Here is a 13,744-nt window from a genome sequence, read left to right on the forward strand (position 1 = left end):
TCTCACTGGAGCCTCTGGCTATCCGTATCAGGACTACCCCTTTACTTAAAGGGATTAAATGGAGGGAGGGCTGGGAGGACCGCATATCGCTATATGCAGACGATATGCTGGTGTACCTGACGGATCCCGATCGTGGCATACCGGCCCTCTTGCGCCTCTGTAATGACCACGGCGAGATGTCAGGCTACACTATCAACTGGGGCAAATCAGAGTTGTACACCCTGATGGGAGGTCACCCAACACTTGGTCCGGACTGCCCTCTGCGGTTGGCCGGCTCCTCATTCAAATACCTAGGTATCCACGTCACGGGTGACCCGGCCGAACACGAAAAGCTGAACCTCTTGCCACCGCTGGACCGCCTCAAACAAGATGCAAGCTTTTGGGCGGGGTTGCCGCTGACGATGTTAGGGAAAGCTGCCCTGTTTAAGATGAAATCCCTGCCCCGTTTCCTATATATCCTGGACAATACCCCATTTGCTGTACCTAAAAAATACTTCAGGAAAGTGGCGGCAGTGCTCTCTGGTCTGCTGTGGGGCAACCGCCCGGCGCGTATAGCTCACGCCAAACTCTGTAGGAGCTGGTACGAGTGCGGCATCGCACTCCCGAACCTGTATCTCTATTATTGGGCGGCACAGCTCAGACCTATCAACCAATGGCTGCATGCATCCCAATCGGATCCGGCGTTCCAGGCAGATAGGGCTCAATTGGGCACCAGTAACCTGCTGGCACCGCTTTATGACCGACGGAAACTCAGACCGCTGAGGGGCCCCACTAGACTCACAGTGGCCACCTGGCACGCAGCCACCGCTGCGCTAGGGTGGAAAGATACACTCACTAAGCTCACTCCACTCTGGGACACACGAGCCCTGGGCAACCTTCGGGTCAGTAAGGGGTTCTCCCGTTGGGACGATATCGGCATCTCTACGGTGGGGGACATGTGGGAGCGTGGGGGAGTTATTACCTTCGCCCGTTTGAAAGAGATCTATGACCTGGGGCCACACGAAACCTACCGGTATGTCCAAATCCGTCATGCATTACTGTCAGCTATCCCGGCGGGTTCGACTCTCCCCGAGTCCTCCCCGCTAGAAGATCGCCTCCTGACGGATTATATGATAGAAAAGGCCACCTCCCTCACTTACCGAAAGCTCCTTAACAATTCCCCAGACCCACTAGTGTCTCTCAAGGAGAAATGGGAGCAGGAGGTGGGCGCGCTTGATGAACATGAATGGAACGAGGCACTGGCTTCCCCTAAGGAGGCGGGCATATCGGCCAGAATGAGGCTCATTCAACTCAAAGTTCTACACAGAACATATTACACCAGGACCCTGCTTCACCGCATACAACGGTCCCCTGACCCCTTCTGCTTGCGAGGCTGCGGGGAGGAGGGCACACTCTTTCACACATTCTGGGAATGTTCGAGCATACACACCTATTGGCGTCAGGTCATGCGCACAGTGTCACAGGTGCTGGAGGTCTCGGTGTTGACGGAGCCGCGGCGATGCCTCCTCAATGTGTGGGAGCCAACTGACTTGTCCCGGCATGGTCGCCTCTGGGTAACATTGGGGATGATGGTGGCTAAGTGAGACATCGCGCAGCGCTGGGGGGTGGCAGACCCCCCGACGGCCTCACAGTGGTGCATTAATATGGACAGGGCCATGGTTACGGAAAGGGCGGTATACTTGAACAGGGCCTGTCCGGCCAAGTGGAACAAGGTATGGTCCCCATGGAACGCCTACCGGGGCGACATCTGCGATCCACTGCCTGAAGATGACCCATTAGACTCGGATGAGGACGACGGGTTGGAATGAGGAGGGCTGATTAGTGTGGGGGGTATTTCAGGAGGGGGTGGGGGGGAGGAGATGGTTCACTCACACCCTAACTTAACTTGTGGGCGTACATGAGGTTGGTTTCAACTCATGTATAATCTCATGTCTATCTGGCAATATGCATACTCAATGATCGCACTGTGACTTCCCGAAGTTTGATTGTTCTTTTCTTTAGGTTAAAAATAGAAAATGAAAACCTCATTCACCAAGCATGGACCATTTGCATTTACCCTTCATCACTCTCTTAAGGATCTTTACCTTAATGACTTTGGCAATTACCTGCACAGTATGTATTGTAAAGAACGTTCTCACTTGACACCTTGATTAGCGGCCGGCCCATTCGGGTTGTAGGCGACAAGCTGTGTAAAACTGTGAAGGTATAATAAAGGTTTTCGAAAAAAAAAAAAAAAAATTGCGGCATAGCAATGAATGCAAACAGTTCCTTGAAAAAAAGTTTGCACATGTTCATATGTGGCTGGCAAGACTGGTATTATGCATTTCCACGATCTGTATTTAAAGACCGTAAAGTCAATTGTGTACAATCGTGAATGTCTCTGACAAATCGGGCTGTGCCCTGAAAAGACTACACAAATTCTGTAGCACAAATGTATGAACCCTTAATTGTATAGTAATGCCATACAAGGAGTAGTGTTATAATGAGAAAGATCCCACAAACCGTAACAAAGCGCAGAATAGAAAATGCATGTTTGACTATTACAGAAACGAACTGACACATGGGTGCTCGGACAGTAGGACTGACTGCAAAGAGCCCTGTAGCAAAGCAACAAAGCAAAGAACGTGACATCATATGAGGGTCACACAAATACAAGGTTGGTCTGCCATGTTCTGAGTATGAATGGAAATGTTAACAACCCACAATGAAGCTAACGTCAAACTCAGAAAAAACACAAATGCATCATGAAAGAAAGAGAAATAAAACCCGAAGGTGCACAAGCTTGTAAAAACAGTTCTGAAATAATTTAATGCTTTAAACCAATATACACGTTTAGATAAATATTGTGAAGCATGTCACAAATACTTCACAAATAAACTCATTGACAAACAAAACGAACATGGCACGGTTAATGGTTCTTGGTACCCTTAGCCGCTCTATACACGTTTCTATCCTCGTATGCACATGCATGCAGGTACCTCTACAATTTCCGATCAACAACTATTAGAATAATATTTGTAAAAGAAAACTAGTTTTCACAAAAAATTAATGTTACCTTGGAAACGATGCATTCTCTGTAATACTTGGAGGGCCATTTACCAAGTAGATCCCTTCAGTGCCCCGGACTGTTTAAGAAAAAGGAACAATATGTAGATTACAAAAGTAAGTATTTTTTAATAAACGTTTATTGCGTTGCAAAAACAGTGATAACACAACATAGCAAACAGCATGGTAGCCTAGCATCAATAGTGAATGTATGGTTCCACACATCAATCTGCAGTAAATATAATTTGCACACTATATAAATCCTTGAACTCCTTACCACCAATACACTCCATCATCCACCTGCAAACTTCTCATCTGCCCTAGACACGGTACAAAGTGAGCATGGATAAGGGGGTGTGGGGATATTCAACAAAAAAACTAGCTGGGTATCTTAAGACACATTTTTCCACAACACAGTGATACAATCCAGACCCTTATTTAGGGTGAAATGATATGACCCTGAAAGAGTATCTAGTTGATACAAATATGGGTTCTAGTAATGAAGCTTAAATGTAACCCCTTCGTCGACGCTGATGACGAGCTCAGCTCGTCATGAAGTACACCTCTCGTACGCTCATGATGAGCTGAGCTCGTCATGAACCGCAGGGTTTTCAAATCTTCAGCGCACAGCGGGAAAATGTGCCACACCGATTGAGTTAAACTAGAAAATACTACGACCTTTTACAGAAAGAGGGATGCACTAGACAAATTTGAACATTGTTCACCAGAGAAGTGGGTGTACTTACTTGGTGATACACTTTCTGAAATATTTAGTCTTGATATTTTACTCTGTAAAAGTCATTTTGGACACAACTGCAATATTCTCCTGAAGATTGATGCATAAATTGTGCTGATGAAGGTTGAGATAATTGTAAAATAGATCGAGTTTTGCTGGTATATTAATAATTACGGAAGGGAATATGTTCATTCTTCATAAATGTTTTTAATTGTACTTTTTATATATTCTGTACATAGGCAAACATTTATGACTCACAAGAATCAAATAGAGTTATTTGAACTGAAAAAACTGAACTGAACTGATGCTCTATTTAATGAATTAACATTTCAACTCTCTCAAAGTGTGTTTAGTACAAGAGTACAAAATGATGAGTGCTATCAATTATGCAGGCTCGTTTGTAGGTCTCACCTAGGCAGTGCATGAGTGCTGTCTCTTTGAGACATGCTGTATCTACAATATAGGCTTTGAGCACCGCCCATCTTTTTAATTGGTTCCTCTTACTGTCCTTTGTAAATTCTGGCTTTTGTTTGGTGAAATAGCTTACTAGTCTCTCCTTTTGGACTTTTGTAACCGCCCATATGGACTCCCCCTGTTACATGTGCTCTTACTCTTCTTGTTATTTAGAATACTTTGGCTGCATTCTTTTTTTGGTAACTTTTCGCAGCTCGTTTGTGAGCCACACGAACACACTTCCCTGAGCACAATGGACTGATCTTGTTTAGTGGCTTTAAGTTGAAACACTGCATATACACACACTCATACCAAGGAGATCAAGAGCTGCAGCACGGCAAAAACATGTGAACCGCGGCATCCCTGCAACAAGCAGACAACTCCAGTTTGGCCACCATTAAAAAAAGAGGGATTTCTTACTTTCCCACGTGTAGCAATTTCTCTTTCGATCTTGTTTAGTGGCTTTAAGCTGAAACTCCTCTCTCTCTCTCTCTCTCTCTCTCTCTCTCTCACACCCTCTCTCCATCAAGGTCCGGGCACCTTTACAAAAAGAGGGATTTCTTACTTTCCCTCCTGTAGCACCCTGCTAAGGCGCCTCTCCCTGCCTGCCCTCTCTATAAACTGGCTCTGCCAGCGGAAGCATGCAAATCTGAGCCCCGACGAGCCATGGGGACCGGCTGCTGCTCAGACACCTCTCACCGCCTGCCCTCACTCAGAGTAGGCTCCTACAGAAGAATCATAGCTTGGGTGTTTAAAAGTATAACAATTGGAGTGTAGTCGCTTCTAGTAAGTGAAATTATGTAATCTTTATTTATTTTGGTCAGGGTGTGGGAATGACTTGTCTTACTGCTTATTAATGTTCTTATTGTTGTGAAAAAGCAGGAAATCAGGAGGGTTTCCTAGCTTCTGTTAAACCCACCTTAGACATGCTCAACACAAGCAAGTTTAAGCTTATCTTCTTTGTCCGCTTTTCATTTGTAGTGCAAGTTAAAGCACATGACTTTCAATGAGGGACCATAGAGACCATTCTTTTTCTAAATGCCAGCAGGAGTGCATGCCTTTCAAACTAAATAAAATAGTTGTAAATAAGTGTGTCACACAAAGGGACTTAAACTCTGAAATCCTGAAAAAAAAGTGACTATGGAATTGAATAGTTTTCAGTACAAAACCCGTGACATGAAAAACAGGCTTGACTAGATTAGACGGATCGCTTTGCAACATGTCTCCCCTAAGTGCAGTGACTGCTGCAAGCTCTGGCGTGTCTTTTTATTACTTTTGTTGTTTTTACTAGTCGTTAATTTGTCTTCCTTCCTGTGTTTGGTTGTAAAGGGGAGTTGTATATCAGTGCTACAGAACAAATGACTTTACTGTGCCAACAACGCACCTTGGAATAGAAACTTCTGTTGTATCTGGGAGGTGACAAATGCAGGTAGTTGCTAGCTCAGAAGTTGCGTGCCTGCGCGGTTGCAGGGTCCATCCCTTTCCTCAGAAGCTCTACAGGAGAGGGACTTTCGTATGGATTCCCAGATTGTCGAAGACTTTTGTTGTTTGCATCGCACCCTCTATAGCCCCGACCATCAGGACGTCCCTGAGGCCCGGGATTACTTAACGACTAGCCAATTCACCCATCTCCCGAAGGCGGAAGCAGACCCTCTCAAGAATCCTATTTGATTAGAAGAGGTTATCTCCGCCATTGCTAAACTGAAGCTAGATAAATCACCTGGCCCCGACGGCTACCCAGCCTTTTCTTATAAAACATTCTGTCACGAACTGGCCCCCCTCCTCACTCGTCTATTCAACTCCTTCCAAGATAGTGGGCGATGACGTACTCGATGGGAAAGGCAGCGATCTTGGTGCTCACTAAGCCTAATAAGGACCCAAGCCATTGCAGTTCGTACCGCCCAATTTTGCTACTCAACATTGACGCAAAATTGTTTACAGGCATCCTTGCTGCACGGATGAATCCTCTCATGGTTGGTCTCATTGATCCTCACCAAGCAGGATTCATCCCCACTAGGCAGGGAAGCATCAACACCAAGCGCCTCCTACACCTCATAGAGAAGTGTCTTTTTTCGGTCAACGCGGAGAAGGCGCTCGACAAAGTATGCTGGCAATACCTGTTTGACGTCCTCTGAAGTTGCGGGTTCGGTAACCGCTTTCTCACTTGGATGCAGTGCATATACTAGGCCCCTCGGGTGTTTGTTCGCGTCAATGGGGTCTCCTCAGCTCCTTTAAAAATGCTCGGGCACTAGACAAGGGTGCTCCCTTTCCCCGCTTTTATTTACCCTTTACATGGAACCCCTCGCACAGAAAATTTGGGACCATCCAGGCATTTAGGGCCTCAAATTCGGGGGTGACTACCACAAGGTCAGTTGTTATACCGATGAAATCATCCATTCCCTCGCGCAGCCATTTATCTCCCTTCCCGCACTGGTGGACGAACTTGAGGCTTTTGAAAGAATTTCGGGCTTTAAAGTGAAACTTAACAAGTCTCAGGTCTTTAACCTGTCCCTACCACAAATACAGGCTGAGACCCTCCAACGGTCTCTCCCTTGCACAGGTCACATGACCCTGCTCCCTACCTGGGCATCCTCCTGACCCCCTCGAATTATACGGCCCTAGTTGTGCAGACGCAAAGAGCCCTGGACGGGTGGGTTAAACACAAGCTGTCATGGTTCGGGCGCATTGCAGCAGTTAAGATGAAGCTATTGCCTCGCATTTTTTATTTATTCCAGACCCTCCCGCTAACTCCGCCACCTGGCACCGTGCAGTCACTGCAGCTGGCTTTAAATAATTTTATTTGGGGTAATAAGACAGTGCACCTCTCTGTGGCACAACTTTCGTGCTCCAGGGACGACGGCGGTGTGAGGCTATATCTCATTCATAGATATTTGCAGACTGCACATCTACGCTATGTGCTGGATTGGAATTGAACACTGTCGGAGAAGCACTGGACCTTCATGGACCAAGCGGTAGCGGGTGCGAATGTCTGGCGAGAAATCTGGCTTGCCTGCCGCTTTGCTCTTGGGGCCTTTATTCGTCCACGGTTACGGCAGCCACCATGAAAGTTTGGGATAAGGTAGCACTCGCAAAAGGCCTCAATACGTTTCCCTCCCCGATGACGCCCAGAGTAGATAACCTGGACTTCCCCCTGGGTGTGAAGTCCACGGTTGCCCAGAGATGGAGAGAAGCGGGCTGCAAGAGCTTGGCTCATCTTTTTGATCTCAAGGGCATCATTCCGTTTAGCCGAGTGCGCCTTAATCTTGACCTCTCCCGTTCGGTCGTAAATTGACAGCGAGCAGGTTAGCATTCGCTGAAGCCAGTGAGTTTTCCGATGTTATCTTGTCCGTTTCTTGGAAGTCATTTTGTATTTCTGTCAGCCATTTAGTATGCTACGTGCTACCTCGTGTTCACCATGTGCTCTGTCCTACCTCTTTGTTAACTGCTTGTGTAATCTGCCTAGAAACAAGTTATATTTAGCTTCTGCCAATTACACGCATGCTCAGTCGAGCCACATCTGTTTCTGATCCATCACTGTCAAGAATGTGTTTACCCCAACTGGACAATCGTTAGCTCCTCCCACTACTTGAATGTGTGCTCTCAAAATGTCCTTATATGTACATAAAACTCATTTGAACATGTGTACCGCCTTCTTTTGAGCCCCTGTGCGGGTATAAAAGGACCATGTGCCTTCCATTCGGGGTGCTACTTCATGCATTGCCTAAGGGTATTGTGTGACTGTAGTTCCACCTCATGAGGTCTTAATACATTTGTCTTTTCTATTCCAGTTTCCGTGCCAACTTCACTTCTATGGTTTGAGGGCTTCAAAGCAGCGTAATTAGGCCTTGCTGAGACTCAATACCACAAATTGGCCCATCCAACGTGGGGCTCATCGGCGACTCGGATGCCCGAAGGACTGGTCGAAACGAAGGATTGGAAACTCGCTTTGGACGTGATCACTGCCGGAGGAGACCAGAGTCTTGGCATCTAAGGCGTTTTTCCTTTCTTTCTGATCTGACCATCCAGGTGGTGCCGGTCCACGACTGAGATCTTTTCTGTTCGATTCGCCGTGCAGAGACCGTTTGGTCGATTTGAAGAACTTGGCAGTTGGAATCTGGACACTAACAGGATTGGTATGTAATGCCTTGGATTGGTAGGGTAGTTTAGCTACACTTACTTTCACTCTTCGTATGCGTTAGCCAACATTTGATTTTGTTTGGAAAAACTATATATAAATTGCAATTTATATAGGCAGGTAATGAGGGGATTTTTCTTTGTCTTATATTTGTTTTCAACAGCGCAACGTACGTAGATACTTTAAGCGCTACTTTGATTATAATATTGCATATTTTGCATTATTTTTGGCATGCCTGTTTTTAGCGCACTTCGTAGGAAGTGTTGCTTTTGTAGCGGTACCAGTTTGAAACTCGACGAAGCTCAACCAGCTCCCCCAGAGGGGACGCCTAATAGGGATCTGTATGTAAAGTATGGTCTTTCTTCCATAATGTATAGTGCGTTATGGAATAAATACACTAAAAAGGATCCCGAGTTGCGTTGGCCTATGAATGGGTCATTTGATTTACGAAAGATTCAGTATGGGGAACAGTGTATGTTTCAGCGAAAGTCTAGACAAGATATGTTAGATTGTGTGTGAATGTGGGAGAAAGCGGTGCGTGAGCGAATGAAGCGTGAGCAAGCCTCAATTGAAAAAGAACAGCGTAAAACCATTCACGCGAAAGCCTTAGAGTTAAAAGACAAGGAAACAAAAGTATTAAAAGAAAGAGAGGAAAGGGAGCACAATTTACAGGTAACTGGCCAGTACGCTGTTAGGCAACCCCTTTATCCTATCCTTAATAATCAACATGACGATTTCTTGTTATTAGATCGTTCTCCACCCCGTATATTTTCCCTTCTGCTCCTGATAAACCCAATGACACATCTTCTGAAGATCAAGATAAAGCGCAAGACATTTGTTCTATGATTCCTGCTGCGTGCTCTGCGGACCTTAGATCTGCTGATCGTAAAGCTGCTCTCAATACTGCCTCTGCCCCTGACCTCTTTAAGGATATGAAAAACTTGTCGGAGAAGGAGCAATTATATTTTACGGAAGCATTTGCTGGAGAAGTTATTGAACGGTTTAGGAAAATTTCAGAAGAACCTGAGCATGTCGATGTGTCACATGATTATAAGAACATGTGTGATGGTCTTTTTCTCTTTCCCCAGATAGCTGACTCAATTAGGCATTTGGTTAAAATACGTGCTGAGACAGCTCGACTGGGGCTGGAGAAAAAGGCAGCGGACGCAGCTGCGCATACATCTCAGACCATCACAGTTCAAGCCTCTATCTTCGGATCAGATAAGACTATGATAGTTCATGCAAAACCTATGCGGGAAGCCGCACCCTTGTATATTCCTCCTAAAGGCGAGGGAAAAGATGAGGATAAAACTTCTGCTGATGCAAAAGGTTATTTTGTTTATAATTGGGTTTATACTCCTTGGAATAGAGCGGATGTTATGGCTCTTAGGACCGCATAGCCCGATCCGCGTAAAAATCCAGCAGCCTTTTATGAGGAAGTGGAGGGTGCTATTAGTTCTTGTACTATGACACTGCCTGATATGGATTTGTTTTTTGGATTGATCTTACCCCCTGATATGTGGAGAACTATTCATAAAGTTGATGATAATGTAACTTTTGGAGCATTATGGAAAGATATAGAATTAGCGGATTCGGAAAGAGAACCCACACAGAAACCATGTCAGCTAATTCAAGATCTTCCAGCAGCTATATTAGTCAAATTAAAAACGATTATTCCCTCTAAAAAGATAGATTGGACTATATTAGCATCGTGCAAACAAAAGGTAGATGAGTTAGTGTCAGATTTCTTTATGCGTTTTGAGGAAGCATTTCATGATTTTAGTGGCCAGTCATTAACGGATGATACAGGCAGACATCTGTTTGTTGATAAATATGTCGCTAACTTGCTGCCAGAAATAGGCAGGCGCTTAAAAGCTAGTGAGAGTTCATGGAATACCTCTTCTCCGGTTTCTCTTTTAACTACGGATCAGTATTACGAACGCCAGGAGCTGGAAGTAAAGGGTAATGAGGATAAAAAGACTAAGGAATTGAAAATAAAAGTTACGATGGCTCAAGCTTATGGTCCGCCTTCTAAAGGCAATGATAGAGGTAGACGTGGATCTTATGGTTCGTCTTTTACTCGTTCTAATCTATCAGTTGATCAGTGTGCGTATTGTAAACAGTACAGACATTGGCTTTCTGATTGTCCGGTATTACGTGCCCAGGAAAATCAACGTGGATGAGGACAAATGAGAAATCGTTCAGGATACTCAGGACCTAGAGGGAGCACGAATGATCGTGCTAGGTTTGATTCTAATGAACGAAGACAGAATGGGTTTAACACCTTTGATAGACGAAACCAATATCTAATATCTGATTACGCGCCATCTGATTTTCATGATTCTGCTTATTCATAGGATTGCCTAGTATGGGGTAAGGAATCGGTTGAAGTTCCAGTAGACCAGACGGGTCCCTATATTACAGCACATGTTTTGGGTTCTACTGATCGGTTTCTGGTTGATACAGGAGCTACTCGTAGAGCCTTGTCTAAACAATTGGTTCCAAGGGCTCCCCTGTCTAGCTCAACTATTACATCGATAGGGTTTGTTGGAACGCCCTCCCTTAGCCCATTGTCACAACCACTTGCATTCCATGTTGACAAGTTTACTGCTCCATGCTCGTTTTTGCTTTCACCGACCACGCCAGGCAATATTGTGGGTCTTGATATGCGTAAGTATTTCAGAGCTACAATACGCTGTGCTCCTGAAGGAGTGTGTGTTATTCTGAATGAAAATTACCCTGTCCCCGAAAGATCTTGTCTCCTTAATGAGGATACTGCATTAGCTTCACTCCCGAGTGTTTTGTGGGCTACTTCGGACATTGATGTAGGACAGATGATTATTCCACCAGTGCACATTAGTGTCAAGGAGGGTGCTTTATTATCATGTTTGCCCCAGTATAAAATTTCACAAGAGGGTGAAGAGGCGGTCACACACATTGTTCGTATTTGATTGAAGTTGGGGTTGTGGAGGAAGTCCCTTACAATGTTTGCAATAGTCAGATTCTTCCCATTTTGAAAAAAAGATACTGATACTAGGATTTATAGATTTATTATCGATTTACGGGAAGTGAATAATATTGTGGTACCACAATATCCTGTGGTTTCTGATATTACAACACTACTTACTTTGGTTCCCTCCACAGAGACCACATTCTCTGTGATAGTTTTCTAGAATACTTTCTTTTCGATCCCTATTCATCTTCACTTTAAATAATCGATTGTATAGATTTTGCAGAATTCCTCAAGGCTATACAGAGAGTCCAAGTATTTACAATCAAGCATTGAAAAGACATCTTGATTCTTTTGATTTACCGAAAGGAGTGGCTCTCATACAATATATCGATGACATCTTGTTGGCAGCCGATACGCCTGAACTGTGTGAAGAAAGTACTTTATCTTTGCTTTCTTTTCTTGCTACGCACCATCATAAAGTGTCACAAAAGAAATTGCAATATTGTAGACCGAAGGCGACCTACTTAGGACACCTGCTGTCTAAGGAGGGTCGTGCACGGACACCAGATCGTGTTCAAGCAATTTAGACACACCAGTACCTTCTACTCAGAAAGATGTTCGTGCCTTTATTGGTTTGACTTCATTTTGTATGCAGTGAATATTAGGATTTTCACACATCGTCAAACCCTTGTTAGCATTTTTGACTAAAGACACTCCCATGCCCCTCCCATGGACAGATAAATGTAAAAATGCTTTTCAGAAGTTACGTCAAGCTCTTTGTTCTGCACCAGTGTTAGGTACTCCAGACTACACAAAGACTTTTACACTCTATGTGCATGAGAAAGATGGGTGTGCATTGTCAGTTTTGGTACAGACACACGGCGATAAGCAGTGTCCCTGTGCATACTTTTCAGCAGTCCTTGATCTTGTTGCTCGAGGATTGCCTGGGTGTTTTCGTGCAGTGGTTGCAGCAGCTGTGTCTATACGTCAGAGTGAAGGGATAGTTTTGTCACATAAACTGTTAGTATTAGTACCCCATGCAGTAGATGCTCTCCTGAATCAGACTAGGACACAACATTTAACTAGTGCCCGTCTGACAGGATATGAACTGACATTACTAGCACCTCATATTACTTTGAAGAGGTGTGCCATGTTAAATCCAGCCACTTTGTTGCCATACCCTGCGGCTCAGTCCCAATTAAAGTAGCCTCATGATTGCATTTTCCTTACTGAGGGACAGTCAAAGGGTTGCATTGACTTGCAATTCACGCCCCTTCCAGATGTAGATGAGGGATGTGTGGGTTGATGAGTCCTGTTTAAGTTACCAGATGGCACGACCTCAGCCGCATATGCCATTACAACACTTGAGACAGTAGTGGAGACAGCTCGCATACCACAGAAGTCTGCTCAGGCAGCTGAACTAATAGTGCTGACACGAGCATGTGAGCTTCGCACTGATTTATGTGTGAATATTTACACTGATAGCCGCTATGCTTTCGGAGTGGCCCACGATTTTGGCATACTCTGGAAGGATAGAGGTTTTCTAACATCACACGGGATGCAGATCATGCATGGAGAATTGGTACAGAATCTTTTAACTGTGCTAACATATCCAAAGAAGATAGCAATTGTGAAGTGTAGCGCACACAAGGAAATGACTGATAAAATAGGACGGGGTAATGCTTTTGCTGATCGCGTAGCTCGTGAGACTGCGCTGCAGCGAAGCGCCACTTCCATGTACGTAGTAAAATCTCAAGCTGAGCGATGGCATGAGGCTAGAGAGGAAGTACTAGATGTACAGAGATCTGCCTCGAAAGCAGAACTTGAGCAATGGTCCAAAGAAGGAGTTTTGGACGAGGAGAGTTGCTGGCGTACCAAAGACATGGATAAGTGGAAATTACCTGCAGCCTATTTACAACCTATGGTTCAAATGGCACATGGGCTGGCACATGTTGGAGCTCTAGCAATAACGAAATTGCTTACACGAGTTTGGGAGCACCCTGAGATTGCCAGCACTGCTAAGAGAGTAGTACAGTCTTGCTTGATCGGTTTACAATATAATCCTGGTAAAGGGACACGAACTTCAACAGGAGGGTTTGCTACACCGACTGCACCTTTTGAAGTTTTGCAGATGGATTACATCGAACTTGAGCGCTGCAACAATTTGAAGTATGTCTTACTGGTGGTTTGCGCCTTTAGTATATGGATAGAGGAATACTCTACGAAAGATAATACAGCGCTAACTACAGCTAAGGTGCTGTTGAAGGAGTATTTCCAGAGATTTGATGTTTGTAAACTTTTGTGGAGTGACAACGGACCCCATTTTATTGGGCAAGTTGTTGAGTATGTCCTGAAAGGATTAGGAATCAAACAGAAATTTCATGCAGTCTTTCATCCACAATCAGCAGGATTGTTGGAAAGG

The 13,744-nt window shown here is 44.8% G+C and overlaps 1 protein-coding gene across 1 annotated transcript in view; it reads right to left on the reverse strand.

Moving 5' to 3' along the window:
- The window catches only part of EIF2A (eukaryotic translation initiation factor 2A), a 288,313-nt gene that overhangs the window by 181,898 nt on the left and 92,671 nt on the right, over nucleotides 1-13,744 (reverse strand). Inside the window, exon 2 of the mRNA XM_086944079.1 lies at nucleotides 3,056-3,125. Within this exon, the coding sequence (XP_086800205.1) occupies nucleotides 3,056-3,125 (70 nt within the window). The remainder of the gene's footprint in view (nucleotides 1-3,055; nucleotides 3,126-13,744) is intronic.

The sequence above is a fragment of the Lissotriton vulgaris genome, chromosome 11, assembly GCF_964263255.1.
Source record: "Lissotriton vulgaris chromosome 11, aLisVul1.2, whole genome shotgun sequence".
NCBI classification, from domain to species: domain Eukaryota; kingdom Metazoa; phylum Chordata; class Amphibia; order Caudata; family Salamandridae; genus Lissotriton; species Lissotriton vulgaris.